We start from the raw sequence: 27,273 nt of genomic DNA, 5'->3' as shown, positions 1-27,273 counted from the left end.
ATTATCCAGGACATTTTATGACGTAATAGGTATCTTATCGCCAACTCTTAAACTAGTAAAACACGTTGGAGACGTATTTATTGTATAAATGAGTGGAAATCACCGGAATAGTCGCTGGCTCAGAAATGTCACGTGGGACAGTCATGACGCGTCGTATTACGTATAAGACTTTCGGAGGCTCTTAAAGATCCTGTAAGTTCCAAACCAGAATAATAAATATTCGAATTAAAAACATACACAAATTATTATTTTTTCGCTAGAGTACCTCAAGGTTTCACAGATTTCTTAATTCAAGCGACAAACAAGATATATCACACAATAACACAAAAATACACATCACGTCTTATAACCGAAGGTGTAGGCAGCGGTGCTAGCACGACACCGACTTTTAGCCAAATGTGTTCTGTTCCATGATGTGATATGAGGAGATGCTACCTGCATATCGGGCACAAATACCATCTGAAACTCAACATTACTGCCAAACCTGGAATTTTCTCCTGGGACCTCAGAGCGGCAGTCAAACCGACCCTTTTAAAAGCATAAAGCACTTTCTCAATACCAATTTTCGTTCAGACTCCCAATTGAAATAAACTGCATACTAAACGAGAATGCAATAATTCGTAATCTATTCCCAGAATTGGCCGCCAACCAAGCGCTCGATATCGACATTGTGAAGTTAATTATAACGTGTCCTTTTCTCTCCCTTATAATTGATTATATGTGTAAGCGAGAGGTAATATCTGCAGACACATTCACAACGGGATCATTTTGGTTATTTTTGTCGTATTGTTATAACGAAGACCGTGACCGCAGTTAGGGGAAGCCTTCAAGGGTAACGCCCTGTCAAAGTCGAAAAAATACTGGAGCAATTGATATCAGTACTGTAAGCTATTTGTATGCTCCCTTCGTTCATGTCTTCGAACCTTGCCCTTTAGAATAAGTTCAAGGCGAAAATCGAATATGGATCGAAAATGATGAAAATTGATGTTCTTCTCCGACCTTTTTTCTTCCGCACTGATAAGCATAACTAAGTAAATTAACTTCTCATTAAGTAAATAATTAGAGTTGTGGAGACCTTTTTGCGAGAAAAATGATATTACCGCTACAGGCCAGTTTCAGAGACGATTGGGCAGCGATATTTGGATCACCGATCTACCAACAGTTAAGCCGCCTGAAGCTACAGAAAACATTAAACGTTCGCTCGGAGATCGTACTTGCAGACCCACGCATTCGAAAACTAAGGTTATCTCAACTGCAAGTGCATCCTGCCTTGTAGTTGAGGGTAGAGCCAATATAATAAAACCAATATAGTACAAAAGGTTGTGAAAGAGCTCGTTCCGCTGGGACACTTATAGGCTTTTAAAAATGTCATTGAGCAACATCGTAATAAAATTACTGGTTTTGATGTAGTAATTCAGGGAAAATAAAAAAAGCACGTGAATGAAACTGTCAAGCAAAACTTACATAATCGAAATGTAATATTTGCTCTATAGTGGGGTGACGAAGATGATGCAACGCAGAATCATGTGCTTTTAAAATCATCGCGTGGAGCTTACGACATACTTATAAAACTTTTTGTTATTCCGACGGTAAGTAAGATCGAAACGGTAAGATCAAAATCCCGCTATATATTTTTCCGTGATAGAAAGTATCTCCATACCAAATTTCACAAAAATACCTTCAGTAGGTTTTGACAAAATAGTTAACATACAAACAGACAGAAAAGGGGACTCTGTTTTATAATATGTATAAATTTGTCGATTACCGACCAATTTCTTTGTCTTCTGAGAATTTCCAATATCATCCCTTAGTTATCTGACTAGATGAACAAAGGCTGATCTCTGAAAGTGGTTCTTCGACGCTTCGTCTGTTTAATTAATTAAACCGTTTGAATATCCTACTTCATGCAAAAAGGGTTACCATTCCCTAGCGCAAGGAAAGGTTAACAATTAACATTGCCTAACATAATGAATAAGTATTCTGCAGTAGACAACGCCTAAAGACCATGGAAACACCATCAATTATCAGATCGCGCTTACGAAGACAATACAAAATAAGACTGTCGACTTGACGACATCAGAAATAATTAATGTCATACGTTATCGGAAGTAGTGTTGAGATATTTGGCACTGAACGCGGTCAGTAATCCAATGACTACATTTATATTACGTAATAGAAAGGCCAATGTCTAGTTGAAGACGGAAATATACTTGTGATGACAACAATGGCGTGCATTGAAATACTATTGTCTCGGTGCGGTGAAAAATCTGGTAAACAGATTGTTCTGTCAGAGTCAGTCTGTGTACCTGGTTAAAGTGCCAACGACAAATTTGAAATTTTTTCAGTTAAGTATATTTTGCATTATTGTTAAATGAAAGTAGATTTTTAACCGACTTCAAAAAAAAAAGAAGTTTTGTAACATTTACTTTTAGAACTATCAGCTCAACACGCCTCTTGTCCATGAAGAATCTAAAGTCTTCGAAACTTCGGAACAAGGTAAATTTAAAACTAAAAAACGGATCTCAATATTTAACTTTCGCGTAAACATAAGAAATCGCTATATTTAAAATTAAACTATTTTTCGGATTTTATCGCGGTTTTATATAATTTTCTCCCGACGCTTCAAAGAGTTTGCAGCCTTCATGGTCACGGGGCGGACTGAGGTGTTGGTCGTCCGAAAAGTCAAAGTTACAATATGTATCTACCTACATTTTACTTATACTTCTATGCGTTCCCAAGCAACAGTGTCTTCATGGATACACAAACATATTCATAACAACAAAGTGATCCTATAAGGGTTCCTTATAAGGCACGGAACCCTAAAAAACAACCTTACTTCAACATATCAAGGCTCTTAATTGCTTAACTATAACATAATAAAGTTAATTTTAGCCAACAAACGTCATTCTGCGAACAGACGTACCTATTGCAGCCCACCAGTATTGTAAACCTTGTGTTTTATCAGAAATACGAAAGAACAGCAAAAGCAAATCTAAGATCGAGGAGACATTCACAGTACTATTATACTTTTGAAAATCTAACAATAATTGTAAAATGGCTCGCTGTAAGTAACATTATCAAAACTTATATATTCTGACGTTTCGGCGTAACAAGCATATTGCGGTATCATATTTTGAAATTTAAAGATATCTCTCATTAGTATACCAAGTAACTCGCCCTCATCATACGAGCAACTAAACTCATAAAAAACCTCATTATGTGAACTAACACATGAACAGTGCTATAACATACGCTCCATTGAGAGGCGAGGTCGCGTAACGCGGAGAAAGTCGTGCGGTTCAACTCACACGCTCCACTCGCGCACACACACGGTGCGTACAACTACAAGGCGATGGGACGCGACCACACTGACGGCGGACAGCGAAAGAAAAAAACGACGAAAAAGATCAGAAGTTCGTTGCCAAAACTACAAGGCCGCAACAGACTTATTGATAACATTAAAAAATTATAATACAACCGGATTTTAATAAAAAAAAAAAAGGTAATGATAATTTTCAACTCTAGCACAATCACAACCCCGTGGGCAGTGGCACTGCGCCCGTTCTGAGACAAAATATATGAAGTCACATAATACTGGTTACAGTGAATAAATGTACTTTGAAACAAGCCAAAAGAGACCTTGCCTACTTAGATGATGTTAAAAATATACAATTGGGCAGTACATACCACCTTCTACAGATGGTCTAAGATATGTCACATGGTAGACCCAATATCAATTTAAACAGTTAAGTTTTAATCGGAATGCCCATGACATCACAGCGACAGACCCCGCATTCCTCAACTTAGACACAAGGTCGAATCGGATAGCAGAAAGTCGAGGCTGTCCTCACAATCACTCATATTAGCTCGTACAAAAAGCAATACACAAGGAGCTAAGGATGCGGTGCGACTTACAGCGGAAAGCTTACCAATACAAAAAAATACATACCTAGTCGATTGACGTGGGACATTAGTAATTTTGTTGTAAGTGTTAGCATAATAATGATTGTCTATCACATTATAAACTTATTAGCTACATTGTCACTCTTAGAGATTTGTTTCAGAATAATAACTGATAAAACTCATTCGTCTTAGTCAACGAAGTTCTGTACATTACAATGTCGCTACTAGCAACTTTCGTAACGAAACTTAGCATTTGCAGGGAGTTAGTTAGTTTTTACCTATAATGTATCAACAGAATATAGTTTTCGATTTTGTTTTCAGAAATATACGCCATAAGTGTATACATCAGTTATGATTAACAATTTAAACTAATTTCGGGAATTCCATAAAATAAACATTGCTTTTATACATTTCAACGAATCACAGTCATTCATAGAACAGACAACTTAATGGTCTCATAGCATTGGCAAGTAAATACCTTTTTAGGTAAAAAAAATAGATATTCAAAAATAAGTTAATCAAATAATAAATCTAAGATAAAACTGAATAATTTACAGTGCTCATTAATATTCAAATATTTTTAGTAGGTACAGTCGGCCATATTATTTGTTAGTGCCACAAATAAATAATTTGCATATGTTATTTAAAATTATTACTATATAGATAAACTTGATTATACTAGTTATGTTGATGTTATTACTTGGATTTTTTTGTTTGACATTTGCTTATGTCCGGATTATAAAAATGATATTAAAATAAACAACTTATTAGTTAACGTAAATAAAATTCATGGCAGGTGGGTATTATTAACGTTAGACTAATACTTTTTCTTTTTTGTTACACGTTTTATTTTCGTATATGTCCTTCGATAGTACCTTTTACTATTTATTTTATATTAATAGCAAACTAAATATTTATGTTTTCGTTTATGTTTTCATGACTCAAGAGTAAATATAACACTGTAAACATTGACTATAACAATTAAAGAATCGCAGTTTTCTATTGAGCTTTCTAAACGGACGGTCAACAAAAAAAAATTGTACCGTAATAAAAAAAATCAATGCTGCAGTATTTCTGAAATACGAATGTGAAAAATATTTTTTTTTTTTATATAAGGCTAGTTCTACAAACTCAAAAACATAAATCTATATATGTAAATAATATTTCACCAACTATCCTGTCGGCTATAAAGGAAAATTATTAATAACAGGAGTCGTTTATTCTGAAAGGGAGTATCAACGGTATGGCTTATGTTTATATGTAGGGAAAAAACATAAGTTAAACATTATTCAAGATTTTTTTTCCACATAATACGAATACGTGCTTCGGGTAAGGTTGACTTCTAGGGAGGAAAAGTGTAATGAGATAATTTTGCTCATTTTTATACAGACTGGTTAGCAACGGTTTGGCTATGCCTCTGGCATTGCTTTAGTCCATGAGCGGCGGATGCTGCTTAACATTAGGTGGACCACTTGCTCGCTTGCCTACTAAGGCAATAACTTTTTTTTTTAAGTTTAAAAATCGTTTTTTTTTAATAATTAAAAATTTTTTTTTTTTAAAGAAATGTCCGCGACGAAATGACCCCACTACACGTGATGATAAGTAGAGGATCCAGATAGTGCCAACTGACGAGATATGATTATTTCTCACCTAACTTATGCCAGTCTGTTTGAATACACAGGCTGGACCTCTCCATAGCGGCTTTACTCAACATTTGCAAGATTTTATATAATCTTTTTTATTATAACTTCATCAATGTCAGTCTCTTTGGGCTGTGTGGAACTAAAGTTGAGAATATATTAAGTCTATATGTCTTTGGTATTTTTGTAATCTGTACCATGACTAAATATCTTAATGCAGTATATGTCGGAAAACGACAAATTAATTTTGATTATGGTTTCTAATTATATCATAAACAATATGTTAAATAAAATCACATGTTTTTAATTATTGACTATAAATGCTGGCATGTCACAGAAAAATCAAATTGGAATCACTAGAAACTATATCTTTTTGTGATTTTTTTTTATGTTCCTAGAATTTCTTTATTTAATGTAATTATTAAATGGCTTTGAGTTTCTGAGCAGACATACAATACAAAAAAAATACAACGTTCAAAAATGTTTCTATATTAACAATTTCTCCAAGTCACTTGACTATGAAAACGACCTTAGTTCATTTTTATTTATAAGTTATTTTCCAAATAATATGCCTATAGGCATAAAACATGCAAATCTCCATCCATTTAAATCATTAACACACAAAAATGCGAATATTATTCGACATAACATTAATATATGTCTAAAGGTATAATAAGCCCGAATGTGAAACGTTAAAATGCTAATTGAACCCCGCTATTATATATAACGTATAATGGCCAAATAAATAAATGAATAAATTTAAATATCATCTAAGCAACGCACAAATAAAAACAATCGATATATAAAAATATTCAACGTTTGTTTGTGCGGAATGTTTGATCGCAAAGAACAAATCAACGCTGTTTAATATTTTTTTATACTGTGTAACAATTGGAGCGCAGAGATTTTTTTAATATAAAAACTATTTAGAATAATGATATTAAAATTATTTTTCCAATCAATTTTTCAATTTAAAGCGTTACAAGCAAAACCATAGTAATTTATTAGTCATGCAAAAAGTCTGTTGCTACCTCGTTTTTTTTGCATAGTTTATAATGTATGCGAAAAAACGTTTTTAGGAACACATAGAAGGATACAAATACTTGCATAATTAGTTTGGTATTTAACAACAGAAAAAACGTCTAATTTATTTATTATTAATACAAGAAAGACATGTACAATTATTATGCGGATCTTATTAGCTAAAGCGTTTGGTAGGTAATGGAAGGTAATGAGCAGGGCGGGGATTAGGCGTCTAGTAATGCCATAAACTACACACCATACGCAAACTTTAAGAACGTTAAATCTCATCGAATTAACTGTCTTTATCTGCATGCATCTAAATCTTGCATCTAAAGCTCCAGTGTAACTCTAGTTAATAAAAAGTTGAAATAATATTAGAATGAACAAGTAAAATGTATGTCTATACATATCATTTACTTTGAATCGAATATCATTGTAAAAAATAAATTTAACTATTTATGTATTAACTAACCCCCTTATTCAAAGACGTTTTTAATCTAAGGACGGAGCATTCCTGTGATAACAAGTTTGTTTCTCATTGCTGACGACATGGCAGCCTTCGCAGTGCTTAGACGTAGGGCCGTCGTGATTGGCTAATATTGAGATACAACTTAAATTTAGTTGGTTGTCGGATAAACAAAGCTGAACAAATAGCAAGCCGTCAGATAAACAAAACTGAAAAACAGGCTTGTTATCACAGCCATGCTCCGTCCTTAGATAAATAACGTCTAGGAATAAGGGGGTAAAAATATAACAATTGAATTGAATTATCAGATTTTGATTTTTCTGATAATTTAGCAAATAACCGCTGTCAGGGAGACCGCTGCCCTAGCTCACGCAACCAGGCACTAACCTATCATTGTTACCATCCTTAACAGCTACGTAGGATCAGATAACTGATCAATTGAGTCATAACATCACTGAAGACGTTCTAAATACAGATTATCGGCTACATTATAAATGGGACATTATGCTATTTCGTAGAAATGTTTATATATTTTTGTTTTTTCCTTTGTAAGGTGGAGCTAAAGTCATTTTTTACAGAAAGAGAGGAGACTGGGCCTGGATGCTTTGTTGACTTCTAGAAAACTGAAATAGTGTAACACTAACAACTGTAAGCTTAATGTGGTATATACGAGATTTAGAAATGGTAATGCTCCGCTTTTTATAAATGTAAAGGCTATATGTACTAAAAAAATTAGGCATTGTTCGTAGCGGTAAGTTTGCTGTGACGTCAGAATACAGCATGTGATTTCCATGGAACAAGTTATGACGTAATACGGTATCCATATTTTCCTTAACGCTTTTTAAAAACGATTAACCTTAATAATGGTACCTTAGAAAAGTACTCTGTACGTCATGGTTAATGGTTTTTATCTAGGAATCAAAATATTTTCATAATAGGCTTTAGTAAGACTAGAAAAAATATTACATAATATAAAATATGTGTATTTAGTATTAAAATAGTAATAAAACTAAATTGTTTAATTGAATATAACTAAATGAAACAAATCGTTTTAGTTAATTAAATTGTTCGCACACGTGGAAACCATTGAACAAATTAATATGCGGGCATCACAATTAATACATTTCAAAAAAGTCCAGTAACCTATACAGATCATAGAACGAACTGAAAAACAGTGACTTGCACTGTTTGAACACTAGAAATAAGAATAAACTAGTTGTTCCAAATTTCCGGCTCTGTAAAACAAATAAATCTTATCTAGCGAATTGTATCAAATTCTATAATAAAATCCCTCTTGAAATAACCAATCTGCCCGGCTACAAATTTAAGTGTCATGTTAAGCGCGAATTAATGTCAAAGGGGTATTATAATGTAAAGGATTACCTCGATGATCAGACGGTTTGGAAAAACAGTCCTGCACACCCTGTCCAACCCTATGTTAACGCCAATATTATAAATTAACTACATAAACGTCTCATGTGTACCTTTCTACAATTTTGACATTATACTGGGTAACAGTTTTAAATTTATGTGACATATTTTATTTTATATTGACTCATTGAATTATCAATGTATAATAGACGACCGACCGATCATTTTGTTGCACCAGCCTTAAAATTTATAATCTTAATTATATTGACCAAGATCTGCGACAAAATATGAAATGAAAATATTATGTTTGTAAATGTAGGCGTATGCACGCTGTACACTGACTGTTTCATAGTTTTTATAATTTTTTAGTATTATTGTTTTTTTCCGTTAGTTTTTAGTTATTGCTAAATACTTTTATGTGGATTTTCTCCGCAATTTTACGGTGATGTGCGTGTATTAGCTTATATAATTAATCAGACTTTGTATAGAAAAGACTTATTAAAAAATATATATATATTTAATAACAATATTATAAATGAATAGACAATTGATGACAAAAAATAAAGCCCGGAGTTTCTTTCTGCCTTTCTTCTTCGGGTAGTCATCGCTTAGGTAGTTAGTGAAAGGCTGGTAGGTTAGCTAGGTTAGGGCTTTTATTGTCCTCACCGGTGAGGATCGCGACGCGTTTCTCCCTTATTGCTTATTTAAAAATACATACATACATAATTTTATTTCTTCTTCCCTGCCAGCCCGAGCTGGCTTCTTTGTTTACTAAGTATATTTTTCATTTATTTTATTGTCTTTGTTTATATAAGCTAATCTAATTAAGTAATCTATACTATTATATAAAGCTGAAGAGTTTGTTTGTTTGTTTGTTTGTTTGTTTGTTTGAACGCGCTAATCTCAGGAACTACCGGTCCAAACCGAAAAATTCTTTTTACGTTGGATAGCCCTTTGTTCGTGGAGTGCTATAGGCTATATATCATCACGCTATACCCAATAGGAGCGGGGCAGTAATGGCTAATCTCAGGAACTACCGGTCCAAACTGATAAATTCTTTTNTCGTTGGATAGCCCTTTGTTCGTGGAGTGCTATAGGCTATATATCATCACGCTATACCCAATAGGAGCGGGGCAGTAATGGCTAATCTCAGGAACTACCGGTCCAAACGGAAAAATTCTTTTTGCGTTGGATAGCCCTTTGTTCGTGGATTGCTATAGGCTATATATCATCACGCTATACCCAATAGGAGCGGAGCAGTAATGGCTAATCTCAGGAACTACCGATTCGAACTGAAAACATATTTTTGTGTTGAATAGTCCTTTGTTTGTGGAGTGCTCAAAGTTATATATCATCACGCTATGACCAATAGGAGCGGAGCAGTAATGGCTAATCTTAGGAACTACCGGTTTCAACCAAAAATTCTTTTTGTGTTGGATAGCCCTTTATTTGTGGACCGCTATAAGCTATATATCATCACGCTATGACCAATAGGAGCGGAGCAGTAATGGCTAATCTCAGGAACTACCGGTTTGAACTGAAAAAATCTTTTTGTGTTGGATAGCCCTTTGTTCGTGGAGTGCTATAGGCTATATATCATCACGCTATGACCAATAGGAGCGGAGCAGTAATGAAACATGTTGCAAAAACGGGGAAAATTATGAGTTTTGAGAGCTTCCGTTGCCTGCGCTGCGTAAACGGTTAAAGTTATGCAACAATGATGTCTGACGGGATTGTTTCACTTAAAAAGTTCTAAATAATATAACAAAGTCCCCCGCTGCACCTGTCTGTCACGTGTTAAACTCAAAAACTACCTAACGTATTAAGATGAAATTTGGTATGGAGACAGTTTGAGACCCTGGGAAGAATATAGGCTCCCGGGAAACTACTATTTTTATAACGGAAAACTTTAGCTTGAAAAACTTTATAACGCGGGCGGAGCCGCGAGCAAAAGCTAGTAATTGAATATTCTCATGTACCTTGACTTATCATAAGTGCAACTATGTTCGCCTACGTGATGAATAAAGCATTTTTATTTTATTTTTTATTTTATTTGAAGTCCCCCAAAAGCTGTCTGTATGTGATCTATTTTCTTAAATCGACGATACTATTTCTTTTAGAATTTTTGCTAAAAGATAGTGCAATTCTTGAGGTAGGTTTAGGTTACTAGTACATTACCGTTTTGTGTTACCCCCAGATAAACATGGGTTTTATAGTTAGATATAATATAATAATATTATGTATAGAAAATCATGTAATTTGTATGAGTAAACTACACCTAAAAGGGAATAGATATATTAATAATAGGTAATTTGCCTAACTACGTTCTCTAATTATAAGTACGTATATAATTTTTTTGCATACCGTTGAAACGGTGAAACATGTTGCACATGTAAGATATTTAACATCATAATTTATACCATGTTTTATGTAAAATAAATTGATTTGATTAATTGACTGAAATATAACGATTACTGTTGAAGAGGTCTCGTGGTTGTAAAACATCTCGTGGGTCGGGATTTACGCGGGAAAATCTTCAATGATCTCCACGCGGGGGAAGCCGCGGGCACAGCTAGTATTTGACTAAAAATACTAAATGCGAACCATAGAAATAACCTAGACCCAAGGAAGAACCCCACATACGTCATTGATACACCATTTAATTAACAGTATTTGGACATTATCTATAAACAAAATTAAAGATATTATGATCACTCAATCTTTCTCCTCTTTGCGCAACAAAAATACAATGTTACATACATTTTTGATTCCGGTACAAAGTTTATATACTGTAATAGGAAAACGTGATGGGCATTGATAAAAAATTACCTTATCATGTCAAAAATACTGGACGATGAATCACGATAAGTATGTTGATCGTACTTTAGTTATACTGGCGCCATCTATTGGTAATGTACGAAGTTAAATAAATTCTGTTCCAACTTTTTGCAATATTTTTTCCTTGGACTTGTAACACTGGACGTGATTATAATGTTTATAACGTAATCTCCAAATAAAGATAAAAAAATGGTAGATTTATTAAAAGCGGGTTGCACTTCTGTCTGCCCCTTTGGGGAGTACGGCGTTTTCTATGCTTGTTTGTTCTGTCTCTATATAATCATTTTCATTCAATGTCTGTCCTAGCTTGTCATTTGTACTTGAACAAAAGTGGCATTTACTGTTTGTAAGTTTTCATTGCTTACAAACAGTATTAGATATTCTCCAGGCTCCACTCGCGTGAACAATTTTTTCTGGGATAAAAGTTCCGCTTCCTATTTTCCTGGTACAAAAATTAGCACTCAGGAATTATGTGGCTTCCTAATAGTTAAAGAATTTTCAAAATCGGTTTAGTACTTCCTGAGATTAGCGCGTTCAGACAAACGAAAAAACTTCAGCTTTGTGTATAGATAAATAATGTTCACTTTGCTATTTAAAATATATGAATATAGTTTGCGAGGAATAATTGAAATAATAGAAATCAGGTCGTCTACCTTGTTACATAAATCAGTATCTCTGTATGACCTACATCTCCTCTTTATTGAGATAAAGCATATGACAGATCAATACCACCGCACAGTAGTGATAATCATGAATGGCGCGTAATGAGGTGACCATGTGAGACTATTAGTATTATATATTATTGATTTACAATTTATATTGTATAGACCATTGATTCCCAAAGTGGTCCAGGCCCCCACGGGTCCACTGGACCCTTGAAAGAGGTTTAAGTTAGCGTGACCAAAAAATGACGAGTCCACGAAAATTTATCTGGTTTGATAGTAAAGTACTAAAACGTTTGACTTCACTTATCAATAGGTAAATAATGTTTATAGGGATCGTAAAAGGGCACGTTGACCGCAATTGTAATGCACTTTCTCTGCGAAAAAAGGTACAACGGAACCGGCAAAATTTTGAAAGAGTTCTATGAGAAAAAAAAAGTTTGGGAACCTCTGGTATAGACCAACTTAATACTAAAGGCATTCGTTACCAGTCTTCAAGTTGCGAAGAGGCTGATAAAATTCTGTCGACTGAGATCATCTCTCGTCTATCCTATTTATTTAATATTAGGTAGAGTGCAGTAACTTCCAAGTCCGAGGAACTACTAACACGAATAGTTACTATCCGAATACGAAATATAAACTTTAAGCAGGAAAAAATATTGTTTAAAAATCTGTACGTGTCCAGACAAATATATAAGACTTATGGTGCACGCAACAATATTACCGATTGCTTGTGTAGGGTTGCCACCTTTATAAATGCAAAAAATGTATAATATATTTTTGTTTGTGCGCCTATTGGTTATAAAGCGAAATTTGACTACTATTATATTTTTGCTACTGATCGGCGGAGTAGATAAAAAAATGACGTGATTATCACCTATTACCAGTCTAAGTTCGCGTGCAAGTCTGGATAGATAGGCTCAACGTCAAACCATATTGTAACATCAATAGTAACTTTACAAAACGCTTTATGGCCTTCTTTGGCAGTAACTGGCATCGAATATGGGCTGTAAAACTGGAATCCGAGTCCGATTACCAGTTTAGGCGAGGTTTTTTGGACTCACCTAATGATCTTGAAATTAGGGGCGGTGGTATCATACATACAGTAGTATCATACTGTACATACAATACAGTAGAATCACACTTGCGTTGCATAAACGAAAAATTAAAACTATAGAAAATTTACGCGGCAACCCTAATCACGCGCAACAGGTGTAGCGTGTAGGACGTGACAGATTGACATTTAATTCACAATCCAGTTCAAACCGGATCGTTATTATCATCATTCCGGTCTTGTTGGAGATCGTCAGTTATACATTATCATTCAATAAAATGTGATACGTTATTAATTTTTTTTTGTGTATTTTTTTCATTTAATTAGTATCACGTCATGCCACGTGACTCTTATCTAGTTTGTTTTTTAAATCGTAGGACATTGACGTGTGTGGAAAATTTATTAACATTCAAATATAGTGGCTGTCGGATAATTTTATAAAATATGATTTGAGAGTTTTTTTTACCGGTATTTTGCGCGTGTAAACGTTATAAATTTATGTATAATATAAGATTAATAATTTAATATAATAGCTACCAGTGGCGAAACGTGACATTTTCCGAAAAGGAACCCGACACAATATATTAGTACTAATATGCCTAAACGCTGTCTGAAAATCTTTCTAATGACAATAAGATCATACATAAATTCTTTTTAAAGGGAACCCGACAGGAATCGGGTTATATGGAAACGCCTCTGATATTTAAATACAATAAAATATTTAAAATATATTTAACTATAGTATAGTTGACAACCCTATTTATTTTGCGAAAACTATAAAAGTACTTGGCAATTATTTTGAACGATCGTTATAGCATCAATCAACCCGATAGATAAGCAACAATAGCTTTATCTACGCTTAACTGAAATTGATACATGTTTTTCACCGATTGACCATAAATAGTTTTTACTACTAGACGACCGAACCGTAGAGATGACCTCTAGAAAAGGGTATTTACTCTCGGTATTGTTTTTTATATTTATAACAGATTCAATAAAATTCGGTAAAAGGAGAAAGTGTCAAGTAACAAGAAAAGAGACGCAATACGCGCACGTGACGTCACGGAAATTACGACGTATGCGTAAGAATGAGATGGAGCGATATCCTCTTTACGCACCCACTCCTGCATATTGCAATATTTGAATAATTTACTACCTCAGCCTTTTACCCTTCTTAATACAATTTTAAAAGAACTTCTTTTTCGTACTATTGTTACATATAGGATTATATACAAATAAAACACTATGGCAAATACTGTAATGCGCATGAATGTGGTTTGGTACCTGATATTGAGTCTTAGCGGTCCAGTTACCTCTAGGGCATTGCAACTTAAATCTTAATACAAATACAGTAATGTTGATATTTGCTTACGAATCGCACGTGACGACTCGAGTATTATCAAACATGACTTATCATGTGATGGTAATAGACTAGTAATAAATAATATTATATTGTTATAACCCGACTACGCCATAAGGAGGATAATGTTTTTCGGATATCCACGTCTTTCATAAGCTTTTATTTCGCGGCGAAATAGTGTGTGAGTGAGACGGTTATGTTTGTATCACCGGTCTTACAGACCAATGTCGACACTCGGGTGTGTAGCATCATCCGAGCGAGCATTGGACCGTCTCTAACCCTATGTGCATACAGGACGACCCCAGGGTATCTTGTTGCACTGAGATAGCTGCGCGGAACTGACCTTGATGTCGTTCATAAGTTTGATGGATTATAAAATATTGTGAGATGTCATTGGTTGCCTATTGATGAATAAATAAAAAATAATATTTCGATTTGTTCTAATGTTAGACATTTGCTGGTGGTAGGATATATTTTACATCCGCCCGGAGAGCGACCACCGCACACAAGGTGTTAAAACCCGCCTTAGTAGTCTACGTAAGTGTGTCGCGTTCCGGGATCAAGCTCTGTATATCCGGTTCCAACAGGCCGGCATAATTGTGTCGACTGTCGAGGGTTAATCATCTCTCGTCAGTCGACATTCTATTAGACCGTACTCCACTTACCATCAAGTACAGTGAGATTACTTTGTTGTGTCCATATAAAAAAAAACATAAGATATTAAAATGACTTTTTTGTTGACGGTACTTTTAAAATATTTTCCTCATGAATGTCAATAGAGATCGTAAGTAAACTTAGAAACCTAAAGTTATGGTGTTCCAAGATGTTTACCAAACACACATATTTTTCAGTAAAACCACATGTTATCTGCAAATTAATAATATAAAATTTGAATTTAGCAACACGAAACCTCAACTAAACACACACGACCGGAAGCTATTTTCAATTTAAACTTGAAACAATTAATATCTGTATTCATCATGTTATTTAATCGGATTACAATAATTATTGTGTGAGATAAATTACATTATTGTTTTAATTGCATAAAATTGTTGCAATTGCTACCTACCGAATTATTTTTAAGGCTGCAAGGTATGTTTCCTTTACTTATAGTAGTAAAAAAAAAATAAGAATATTGTTTTGAATTATACAGTATGAAGACATTTATTACTGGTAAAAAAAACAATAATTTCTTCTAAACACCTCTGACCGATTATAAACTACTAGCTTTTGCCCGCGGCTCCGCCCGCGTTATAAAGTTTTTCAGGCTAAAGTTTTCCGTTATAAAAGTAGTAGTTTCCCGGGAGCCTATGTTCTTCCCAGGGTCTCAAACTGTCTCCATACCAAATTTTATCTTAATACGTTGGGTAGTTTTTGAGTTTAACACGTTCAGGCAGACAGATGCAGTGGAGGACTTTGTTTTATAATATATTTTATAGATTTTTTTAAGAGGAACAATCCCGTCATACATCATTGTTGCATAACTCTAACCGTTTACGCAGGGCACGCAACGGAAGCTCTCAAAACTAATAAATTGTCCCCGTTTTTGCAACATGTTTCATTACTGTTCCGCTCCTATTAGTCATAGCGTGATGATATATATCATATAGCACTCTACGAACAAAGGGCTATCCAACGCAAAAAAAAAAATCAGTTTGGACCGGTAGTTCCTGAGATTAGCCATTACTGCTCCGCTCCTATTGGGTATAGCGTGATGATATATAACCTATAGCACTCCACGAACAAAGGGCTATCCAACGCAAAAAGAATTTTTCAGTTTGGACCGGTAGTTCCTGAGATTAGCCATTACTGCTCCGCTCCTATTGGGTATAGCGTGATGATATATAGCCTATAGCACTCCACGAACAAAGGGCTATCCAACGCAAAAAGAATTTTTCAGTTTGGACCGGTAGTTCCTGAGATTAGCGCGTTCAAACAAACAAACAAACAAACTCTTCAGCTTTATATAATAATATAGATTATTTATATTGTCGGTTTATGGGCGCCTTGGAGGTGCAAGTAGGCGCACGTGCACCCTCGGACAAGAATTAAATCACAAAAAATATAAGTCAATGAATAAATCGGCAACAATGGGAACTATCGACCACAAATGACTTTGTTATATAAAATAAATAAAGCATTTCTAAAAACCCACATTTGAATTTAAAAAAAAACTTAATGATTTTATGTAGTATAGTGCGTAGGTGCAGATGCACCTTCCTAAAACTAATCTTGACGGCGCCCATGTCTATCTTATCGAATAATAAAACATAAAATAATAAATACATATCATTTTCAAAATACTTCCTTATTCATAAGTAGACATGACAGATACTGATTGCGACTGTTTTGAATATCATTTATCCATAGATTTAATTATAAAAATCATACACAAAAATACGCCCGTACTTTCGAGATTAAGTCTTAATTTCCACCACTTAAAAAAAAAACTCTCTATCATCTTTCCTCACATACATAAGATTCGACAGATTCATAAGATGAATTTAAACTGATCCTAACATTTTATCACAAAAGCTAGATATTCCTTAAACAGCCACACACCACTCAAAACGTCTATATAAATGGTTTGTATTCGTACATACCTCATATCAGGCGAGAAGTCAACAGAACACGCATATCCGGCCACCATGTGTCCCGTGAAGGTCTTCTTCCTGTTCAGCTTGAACCTGTTCAGCGCGCTGAACACTATCACTTTGTTGTCGAGCGACTGGCACGCCAGCCACTTGCCGTTCGGCGAAGCAGTCACTGCTGGGAGCGAGTGCATTGACGGGTCAGCGATGTACTTCATGTCCACTGGGATGTCCCTGGAATGAAGAAAAGTTTAAGAATCCCTTTTCATGTATACATACATATGTAGGGTCAACTCACATCGTATCATACTCGTCGCATTTCAATCTAGAGCCAGCGCAACAGACGGTTATTTAGTATTTACATTATTTAGAACTAGCTTTTGCTTGCGGCTTCTCTTTATATATTCCCGGGATAGAAAGTAGTCTAAAAAGTTCCCAGGGTCTTAAACTATCTCTGTACTAAATTTCATAAAAATCCGTTCAGTAGATTTTGGGAAAATCGATAACATACAGATAGAAAAGGGGACTTTGTTTTTTGTTTATCACTTTGGCTTTATATTTATCTCCTTGGGAGTCAAAATTAACATAATATTTTCCATAAAATGTGATCAGACCCAAGGTATTTGTCAAACACCAACAAATCTATTGGTTTTGGTAATTTTCAAATAAGTGCTATAAGTAAAGCTGGCATAACTTCCATCAAATTTTCAATGAAACAATGGCACCACTGTAATTGAAATAATTATTCCTGTAAAGTATTCATTAATGTGACATCTTTCAGTGAAACTTGACATTGATTAATTATTATAATTACTGGAAAATTATAATTGGCAATAACAATTCACACCCATCCATTAAGCCAAGACACCATCAGCAGTATTGTATGTTTCTATATAAAAATAAATAAATAAAATACTTTATTTATAACATAGACAACAAAGTTACACTCGTGATACGTCAAAACAATGTATAAGAATAATCATTATTATTTCTGAATAACAATTCAAATTACTTAACTATGGACATTTTAAATTAGGGATACAAATTATAATTAATACAGGGCACAAACCGAAGTAGCCAGATCGGGCTGGCAGGTAGGGGGGAATAAAAGGATAACGCGTCGCGATGCTCACCGGCGTGAACATGAGCCTCATCATGATAACTCATCAACCACCTTTTTTTTATTGCCTAAGTAGGCACAAACAAGCGATCCTCCTGATATGGACTTATGCATTGCCAAGCCGCTGTATCTACCTTACTTTCCTCTACCTACACCAGGTGTTCTCAAACTTTTTTTTCTCATAGACCACTTTCAGCAAAATGTGCTGGTTCCGATGGACCTTTTTTTGGTTTCGCGGAGAAAATGCATTACCACTACTGCCCAGCCTTCGCGAGGGGCCTCTGGACAGTTATGTTGGGGTCACCATACCTTACGACCCCTATCAATATTATCTGCCTACATCCAATAGATGGAGTTAAGCCAACATTTTAGTTCTTTACTATCAAACCAGATAAATTTTCCTTAGAAGTTGTGAACTCCCATTATTTGGTTACGCCTACGTAAACCCCCATCAAAACTCGCGTGGAACCTTGGACCACTTTGGGAATCAATGATCTATACAGTATAAACCAACAGACAAAAACTCACCACTCCCAAACCCTGAGACTCTTGTCGTCGGAGGTGGTGACGAATCTTCTGTTCTCGTCGACGAAGGTGATGGTGTTGACGGCGCCGAGATGCCTGTCGTACTCTTGGACTATCTCGCCGCTCCTGATGTCCCACTGTGGGAGAAATTACCACCATATTGTATTTTTAACATTCGTTTTACACCATAGTTAGGCATCGTAGTTTCAATTTGCAATATCTTATTGAATGGTATAAAAAAAAAAAAAAACAGTATTTATTAGCCCAGTTAATTGGGATTAATAAAGCATATTTCTTTAAACTAAGATACATGAAAGTTTTCAGAAGTTTGGAGGGAATGTGATGACCATCTGAATATGTATGATTTTGTTTATATCATAATCACAAATATGAATAACCGCTTTATTTTTCAATCAAATTGATGCTGATTACACAAAAGAATTTCTTTTTCGTATTTTCCTCCGTTACATATAGAATTATAAAAAAAATAAATAGGAAACTACCTTTAGATAATAATTAGACATCTCCAAAGAAACTCTAGTACACAAATATTTTATAAAAAAAACCTCATCACCGTTTAAAAATGTTCAAATTTTACTCACACATATAATCTTCTTATCAGACGTGCCCGCGACGAATAGATGCTGCTTATCCTCATCGGGATGAAACTTGGCGCAGTACGGGATCTTCCGGGAAGTGAACCGGGATATGCACTCGCCCGTCTCTGTGTCCCATAGCTTTATGTACCTGTCGTACGCTGTCGAGAAACATCGATTATATTTAAGTGCAAAGTAAACATGAGACCGAATCGATTCAGTATCGATATTACGTATCTCTATATTCGATGTAAAATTTATCATTACGTGTCTATATAATTTTTTCACAGTCGTCTAAATAGTAATTGTAAAGGACATGCAAAATAAATCAAGTTACAATTGATAAGAATCGCTATCGTTTAAAGTGTATATTAAATATCGATTAAAGATACGTATTGCAAAAAATTATATCAATTATAATGAAAAAATTGGGGAAGGCATGAGGCCTATAGATACGCGTTTTATCACGGGAATAAAATAATAATAAAATTTTATTACCTGCAGATACAAACTGTTCCCCGCAATTGTTAAAGTTAACATCCCTGACCGCCTGCCGATGGCCAAAGTATGTTCTCGTACAGCGACGATCTCCGTACACCTCCCATATCTACAGAAGTAATTAATTTATTATAGTTTACCATAAAATATATAAGATACCTGTAATTTTTCCAATAATTCAGAGTTGCTTTACATTTCAGCGAGCAATTATTTTTAATACAAGTACCAAAATGAAATGCTTTACCATAGATAGCTTTACGTCGAATCAATTTAAATAAAATTTCCGGTTTTCAGGCACTTTTAAATTACTCGCTATGCGATTAAAATACTGCAAAAGTCTGAACTAGACTTAACAGTCACAAAGTAAGCGGTCACAAAAATAAATCTGTAATAGCTTGGTGTTACGTACCTTGACCCTGCAGTCCATGCCGGCGGACAGCATGAGGTGTGCGGTGCGCGGGAACCAGCGCGCCGCCGCCACGCCCTTCGTGTGACCGCGCCACGTGAAGATGTGCGCCTGCGCACCACAGTATACACGGTCAATTACATAATACGGTACTTAATCAAACCACATACATATCTTCTTGAAAATAATACTTTACAATAAGTTACTGGAACCATAGATGTGTGAATGTGTAGGTTTCGAACAAAATAGACACTAATTAAAAATGCTTATAGTTTTACATGTGTACCCTAACGCTAATAAAAAGTTTCCACTGCAACAGGGATGACTTTGTAATAGATGGACCAAAAAACATTTTTTGGCTACAATAACTTTAACACAAGGAGGTTTAACAATTGTCAGACTACAATAATATTTGAAAGAATGAAACACTGTGCATGGAAATTCAAACACTGGATTAATTTGGACAGAGATCTTACAAAGCCGGTTCCTTTTGCAGTAGAAATCTCAAATGATATATATAATTCTATCACATAAAAAATATGACATTGCTGTGAAGGGAAGTGGATAATTAATATTTCCAACTTCTCCTAATCTTTCAATTTGATTAATTCGTTACGACATAAAGACAAATTAGCGTTCCCTGAGACTCAACGAGCTTCACTGCTTGGTGTCATAAAATGCATGCTACTGCTGATCCTCGTTTACAGGAGTTGTAGTGGTGGATGTGAGGGCGGGAAAGTCTCATACAATAATACAAAGAATATTTGAATAATACCTTAGGCAGGAAGCACTTGTCAGGCGGCGTGTCGCTGCGCAGCTGCGTCTCCGAGCGAGGAGCCATCAGCCACGACCGACCTTGGTAGTCCGTCGCTTTGTCCACTGAAACACAAATATTTTTTTTATTATTTGCCAAAGTTAATGATCATGCCTTAACAATGCCAAACCAATTCATAAAACTAAGTTAATTTCTAAAAAGTAAGTCTATTTTTCAGGTACTATCTCATTTCTGGACAGAATTCTATCCTATTGAAAGGTTTTAGGCCACCATTCATCATGCTTGTTTAGCAGCTTAAGAGACTTCATACCGTTATAATTATGTAAAATTCCCAGGTGTAAATTTAATCACCATGCTTCTTCCACAGTACTTTAATAACTCAAAATAATTATATAGATAAATAAACTCACAGTGGAATATAGATTTCTCCTCCAAAGGTTTGTCATCATCCACCTTGCCCTTCTTCTGTCTCTTGGCCACTATCTCCTCCAATTCCTTGGCTTCATCGCCTTCTGGTTTCATAATTCTAGAACAAAAAATAATATTAGATCCTGCTAATCTGCAAGTTATTTATAACACAGTAGGGAGAGACATATTTCATAAAAACAAATTCTGTAATAGATTTATCTGCTTGCATTAAGACATCTACCAATTGAACACAAAGATCAGATCTCACAATAACAACATTTATTAGATGTTTTCAGTCTCAGAGCACCCAGACAGTAAAATATCGGATTTGGCTCTTCCATATTTTATTCATTTATTATTATTTATTTCATAGCTTTATTATACACCAAAAATAAAAACACTGTGCTTAAGATTAAAAACAGTTAAGGTAGAAAAAAGGTATTGCCAGTCTTATCACAATCTCTTACAAACAAAAATTGGATGGAATAAGATAAATAATGAAAAAGGGCCAAGACCACCCTATACCAACCAACTACACTATACACATACCTATTAGCTAACACTACAAATAAATATATTTTGCACTATTAGTCGCTTGTTTTATTATAAAGGCTATAAATTGATTATGTACTCCACATAGAAATGTTTCTATTTACTTTGCACATTGATTGTAATCAATAAATTATCCCAATATTAATCTTTTATTTGATACCAAGAACATACCAAACAAAATAGCCTTTTTTCTTTTCATACAAACATATCTTATGTGTAATGCATAATTAAATTATATAAACCCCACATACCTTTGTTCTCCTACATATCCTCCCCAAGGACCCAAAAATCCTGTGATGTCTTCTGGATTATCATTTTTGTGCCGCTTCTTTTTATCTAATGGCCTTTTCTTTATTGTTTCGAATACAGACTTGCCCTCTGAACTTTCAGCTGGCACTACTGTGGCTGATACTGTAAAAAAGATAATATAAAACAAGGTATGTTAAAAAATCTGTATATTCAACTGTGTCTCCTTGGTGTAATGGTTGGGACTAAGGTATATAAATTTTGGTCTGAAAGTTCTGAGATTTCAATGGATTGGATAACAAATTCTATGGCGATGTCAACATAATCTACCCAGGATGGTATACAGGGGTTAGGTACTCAGACCAATACTCACCCAGATGATGTTATATGTTGAGTGTCAGCATTTGATCGTAAAACCAGCGAAACTAACATAACCATTGCACTCACCCTCTAAGGGATGGTAGAGACATGACAACATGTAAAGGAGGGTGTTGATGTAGATATTGTCAATCCATTTTTATACTTTGAGAACAGTACTATTTTTGGTTGAAAGGTAAAGTAATATGTCCGTCTGAACACTTGAGAAATGGGTTTAAGTAATAAAGGTATAACAAGTATAATTTTTTTTTTTATATAATATTAGTAAACTAGGTGAGCCACTTGGCTTTGTCATTCTTTGATTTATATAGAAAGGAGGGTGTGCAAATTTTTATTTTAAGCAGCAGGGTGGTATAAGATAATTTGGGAAATCCTATTTTAGTAAAACAGTAAAACAAAATCTCAAATAATACTTACCAACTAAACTATCCCCTTCAGCACTTTCTCCATTCGTAGACGGATCCATAGCATACCCATAACTTGTGAATGTCCGCCTTTGGTTCTCGAACTGAAAATCACTAATATGAGCCTTCTCCACATAGCCTGAGAGCATATTTCTGTTTGCTTTCATCTGTTGGGTTTGGAAAGGATTCTCTGGACCAAACGTTGGTGCAAATAGTTCTTCATACTTTGGATTGTGCATTAGTTCTTGGTTTGCTGGTATTAACACTCTAGTGTCATCATTGTTCTGAAAATGGTTATCACATGTCAATTGTAATTGTTCACATAATATTTTAATGCATTTTCTAATATATACTATTTGTTGGATTTTATCACAGTTTTTTATATTTTATAACTTTCTCCCGACAATTTGAACACTTTGCAGCCTTCTTGGTTATGGTCATGGAGGTTGCAAAATCAATGTCTAACATTCATGTAAACATAAGAAATAGTTATATAGTGATGGATGCAAACTCAATGAACTCTCCTGTTGACAAACACAAGAGTGTTTAATCACACTGCAAGTTACCTCGTACATTACATTTTGAATCAGCAGTTGTTAGTTATTTAACTTGAATTTGAACACTTGAAACCTCCACCTTATTAAAAACATGGAAAGATTCAGGGTCAAAATAGAGCCACTACTTACAACCTACATTAGTTACAACTACAATTAGTAACTCACCGTAGGCATAACCACCGGTGCGGCGCATATTTGCATCGTCTTCGCCACTGATAAATTGGGATCAACAGGTTTTAAATGCGTCAACAAATTCTCGTTACTGTTCTGTTTTGCAGTTTCTTTGTCACTGTCCTCTTCCTCTGAACTACTTCCATAATTTTGTATGTTCAACATTGCGTACTCTTATTAAATATTCATTAAAAAAGACTAAAATTATCAGGTAACTTGTAAAATCTTCACTTCTTTTATTATTTTGAAGCGTGATGATGAACACAAGCTCTCGTTTTGACTTTTGCCACTTCTTGACAGCTCACAATCAACAATGTGAACAAATTCTAAAGTAGGTATAAGACATCAAATTCAGATTACAAGCAATAACTGATATATTAAATACGATAATAATGCTACTACACCAGCTCTTTTGAATCTGGAATACATTTTCATTTGACAGTATCCATTATACGTAAGACTAGGCAGTATGGTCTTAAGACTATAGCCTGTCCTCTAAGTATGAATTTAAAAAAAATTGCAATATTCATTTCGTTCAGAAATGTTTAAGATTTGTCTAATCAGTAAAGTACCAACATAATCGCGATATTGATTTAGTCTGTGCCACATATTTTGACATTTTGTGCACATACCAACCTCAAGACACAAATTCGTAGTCAGGTGACGAGCCCTTGTGACAGATCAATTCCCAAATATAAAAAAAACATTAAAAAAGACATAGAAAAACATGGCTCTCCACGCAGCTGTAAAGGGAAAATTGATCAGCGTCATCGGCGATGAGGTAAATAAACTTTATAACTACCCTACTGTGGTATTTTTCTATTTTATTATCTCATATAATGATTCCACATGAATGCCTGTATTTTTGCTTGCATTTGATCATTATTTGTTTAGACATCTTCCTGAATAGAATCTGTATTTATTACAGGACACCTGCGTCGGGTTCCTGCTGGGTGGCATCGGAGAAATCAACAAAAACAGACACCCTAACTTCATGGTCGTCGACAAGAGTGAGTTATTACCCGAACAAAATTTTTGTCACAAATTCTACTTACGAAGTGGCCAGACATATCTATCATGTTTAAATCATTAATCTATAATTGAAACCAGGTGGCCGTCTGTTTAGTCAAAAATAGATGTTGCGTCAATCAATTCCTCTATACTGTTTATTTTAAATCAATAAAAAGTTATGTTTATGGATTAATCTCAGCGTTCTATTTATGGTAGAGAGTTCTTAAAATCTGAACCATGTGTTGTTTATTCTTTATGGCGTATATCTACTTGTGTTAACATTGTTTTCCTATGTAACACCCTAAGATTTGAAAATAATTATTTTAGTTTATCTAGTATTTGAAACATTTTTAATCTCAAATTTAAAAATCGTAAGTAAGGTGCGTTTGGCTAATTTCGAATGGTTTTTCTATGTGTTCGGAGGAGTCTCAAAAATATACGTTTTTTTCTCATAAAATATTTAAGCAGATCAACATTTCATACATGAAACTGGTTATTATTAATGCTACACTATGTGATAATTTAATCATCTTCCAATTCTCTCTGTGTAAGTTTAAAAATAGGTGATAATATCTGTATAGAAATTAAAAAGCCTTAGAAAAAAGGCTTTGTTCTAATAAAGCTTCTAAAGCTAGTATGATAAGGTCCACAAAATGAAATAGAAGTCTCGATAATGTTAAGAAGAGCGAAATCCTCCTTTTTTTCTGCACACAGGACACATGCTCTTGGTCGTAGTATCAACTGTGGTATAATGAGGCAAATAGAAACACCGTACCCGCCTATATAGTTTAAACTAAAAAATTACCATAGATTCATGGTTTATTTTCGTTATAGGATCATACCTCATATCCGATCTTACATGAATGCACCTTAATAAAAATACAACAAATTAATTATTTTAATGCACCAATATTACTGTTAGCTAAGCCAATGACTGTCAAACACAGTGTAGATTCTTACTGAACACTTTCACAATTAACTTTTTATAGTGAACAGCAGCTAAAACTATTATGATCTACCTTACTTGTATTTTAAATTCAATTGAAACATAATATGATAAATATTATCAGTGTTACACATTTTATAGTGTTACTTTCTTTCTAGGGTTGCTTATTTTGACAGTCATAGGGAGAAAAAAAGTGATAAACCAGTTTATATTTTATAAGATTCAAAAGCTACATTACATAATTAATATTGGTTATATTTTCTTATCCGTAATTATGATTTAATATAGAATATATGTTTGAATGCATGTTTGTTTTGTTTGACCTAAGAAAAGTTATATTATGATGTAAGACATTTTAATCTTATCAAAGATATATCTCATAAAGGTTTTTTGTCTTAGCTTATTTTTCTTTCCACATAAGGAAGAGTTTAACCTATTGTATTGTTTTGGCATACAACATTTGTTACCATTTATTGATAAAGAGTAACCTTGTTTTGAAACCTTTACCTTTAACATTTAAATTGTGTATAATGTTTTGGTATTTAATCACTCTTCTTATTATACTTGCTCCCCCTCCACACCATATAAGTTAGACACTTTTAAGAATACAGCACTAACAATTTCACAAAATTTTTAACTGCCTTCCTCACACCAACCTCACTCCAGGGCCCTAAAGTAATTAGTGAAGCAAACCCAAACAAAAATACTGTCACATACAGGAATCAGTTACAGTACAGCCCTCATGCACTGCCACTAGATACACACCAGACTGATGAATATCTATTTATTATAGACACACCAGTCAGCGAGATTGAAGAGTGCTTCAAGCGTTTCGTCAAGCGAGATGACATCGACATAATCCTGATCAACCAGAACGTCGCTGAGCTGGTGCGTCACGTGATCGACGCTCACACCGCGCCCGTCCCGTCCGTGCTCGAGATCCCCTCCAAGGACCACCCGTATGACGCCAGCAAGGACTCTATCCTACGTCGTGCTAAGGTAAGGGTTTTACTAACTAAAAAGGTGTTAAAATGACATGGTTAGATTAAAAACTCGAGTGCAGTTTTTTATATCTTGAGGGATATTAACAGTCTCGTTTATAAGTTGTCTCTTATGAAAATAGTTATTATTATGTGCTATTAGCCTGTGTTTTCAAAATATTTGCATGTATTTATGGTATAACTTTCCATAGAATTTGTTACTTTTGAATATCATAAAAAAAATATTAGATAAGCGTCATTTTTTGAAAACGATTGGAATATCTATTTGTAATAATGAAAAGAAGACAATTGCAATACCTATGTGTAATGGTCACTCTTGAGGATAAAATATAATTTCTTACTTGTATAAGTAGCTATTAGGTACAACAATGTACAAATACCTTCATCATATTACAGTACCATAGATTTTTAACCATAAATTTTCTTTATTTTCAGGGCATGTTCAACCCAGAAGATTTGGTACGCTAAAGATAATTTATTGCATGTTATGGATGTCTGTTTGCAGATTGGCACGTGTAAATATGCCAATTTTACAACACAACTAACCACTAATGTATATTCATAATGTTTTCCGTGTGCAATTATTGAGCATTTTCTAATCTAATACATTCCACACAACAACGGGAAGATTATATCGATGTTACAGCTATATCCAGTTATTTTAATAAATTATTCAAATGTAATAAATACAAAGTATTAATCTTGTATAGAATTTGTTGAACTTATATAATAGATAATAAAATACCAGAGTGTTGTTTTATTTTCTTTTTT

At 34.4% G+C, this 27,273-nt stretch overlaps 2 protein-coding genes across 2 annotated transcripts in view; one reads left to right on the top strand and one right to left on the bottom strand.

Moving 5' to 3' along the window:
* The window catches only part of LOC115443490 (pre-mRNA-processing factor 17), a 46,756-nt gene extending 22,902 nt beyond the window's left edge, over nt 1-23,854 (bottom strand). The window contains exons 1-10 of the mRNA XM_030168922.2: nt 23,539-23,854; nt 22,830-23,100; nt 22,040-22,199; nt 21,239-21,354; nt 20,829-20,932; nt 20,057-20,164; nt 19,648-19,756; nt 19,156-19,310; nt 18,557-18,690; nt 16,921-17,142 (exon numbers count right to left, since the gene is read on the bottom strand). Of these exons, the coding sequence (XP_030024782.2) occupies nt 16,921-17,142; nt 18,557-18,690; nt 19,156-19,310; nt 19,648-19,756; nt 20,057-20,164; nt 20,829-20,932; nt 21,239-21,354; nt 22,040-22,199; nt 22,830-23,100; nt 23,539-23,709 (1,550 nt within the window). The 5' untranslated portion in view covers nt 23,710-23,854. The remainder of the gene's footprint in view (nt 1-16,920; nt 17,143-18,556; nt 18,691-19,155; nt 19,311-19,647; nt 19,757-20,056; nt 20,165-20,828; nt 20,933-21,238; nt 21,355-22,039; nt 22,200-22,829; nt 23,101-23,538) is intronic.
* Nucleotides 23,855-24,071: 217 nt separating this feature from the next.
* On the top strand, nt 24,072-27,262 carry LOC115443493 (V-type proton ATPase subunit F-like). Its single transcript, XM_030168925.2, has 4 exons — nt 24,072-24,325; nt 24,473-24,554; nt 26,295-26,500; nt 26,938-27,262. The coding sequence occupies exons 1-4, from the start codon at nt 24,272-24,274 to the stop codon at nt 26,968-26,970; spliced, it is 375 nt and encodes a 124-aa protein (XP_030024785.2). The 5' UTR covers nt 24,072-24,271; the 3' UTR covers nt 26,971-27,262.
* The last annotated feature ends 11 nt before the right edge of the window (nt 27,263-27,273 follow it).

Source organism: Manduca sexta, chromosome 20 (genome assembly GCF_014839805.1).
Source record: "Manduca sexta isolate Smith_Timp_Sample1 chromosome 20, JHU_Msex_v1.0, whole genome shotgun sequence".
Taxonomy (NCBI): domain Eukaryota; kingdom Metazoa; phylum Arthropoda; class Insecta; order Lepidoptera; family Sphingidae; genus Manduca; species Manduca sexta.
Note: the sequence above shows the minus strand (reverse complement) of the source record. Positions and strands in the feature narration are given on the sequence as shown.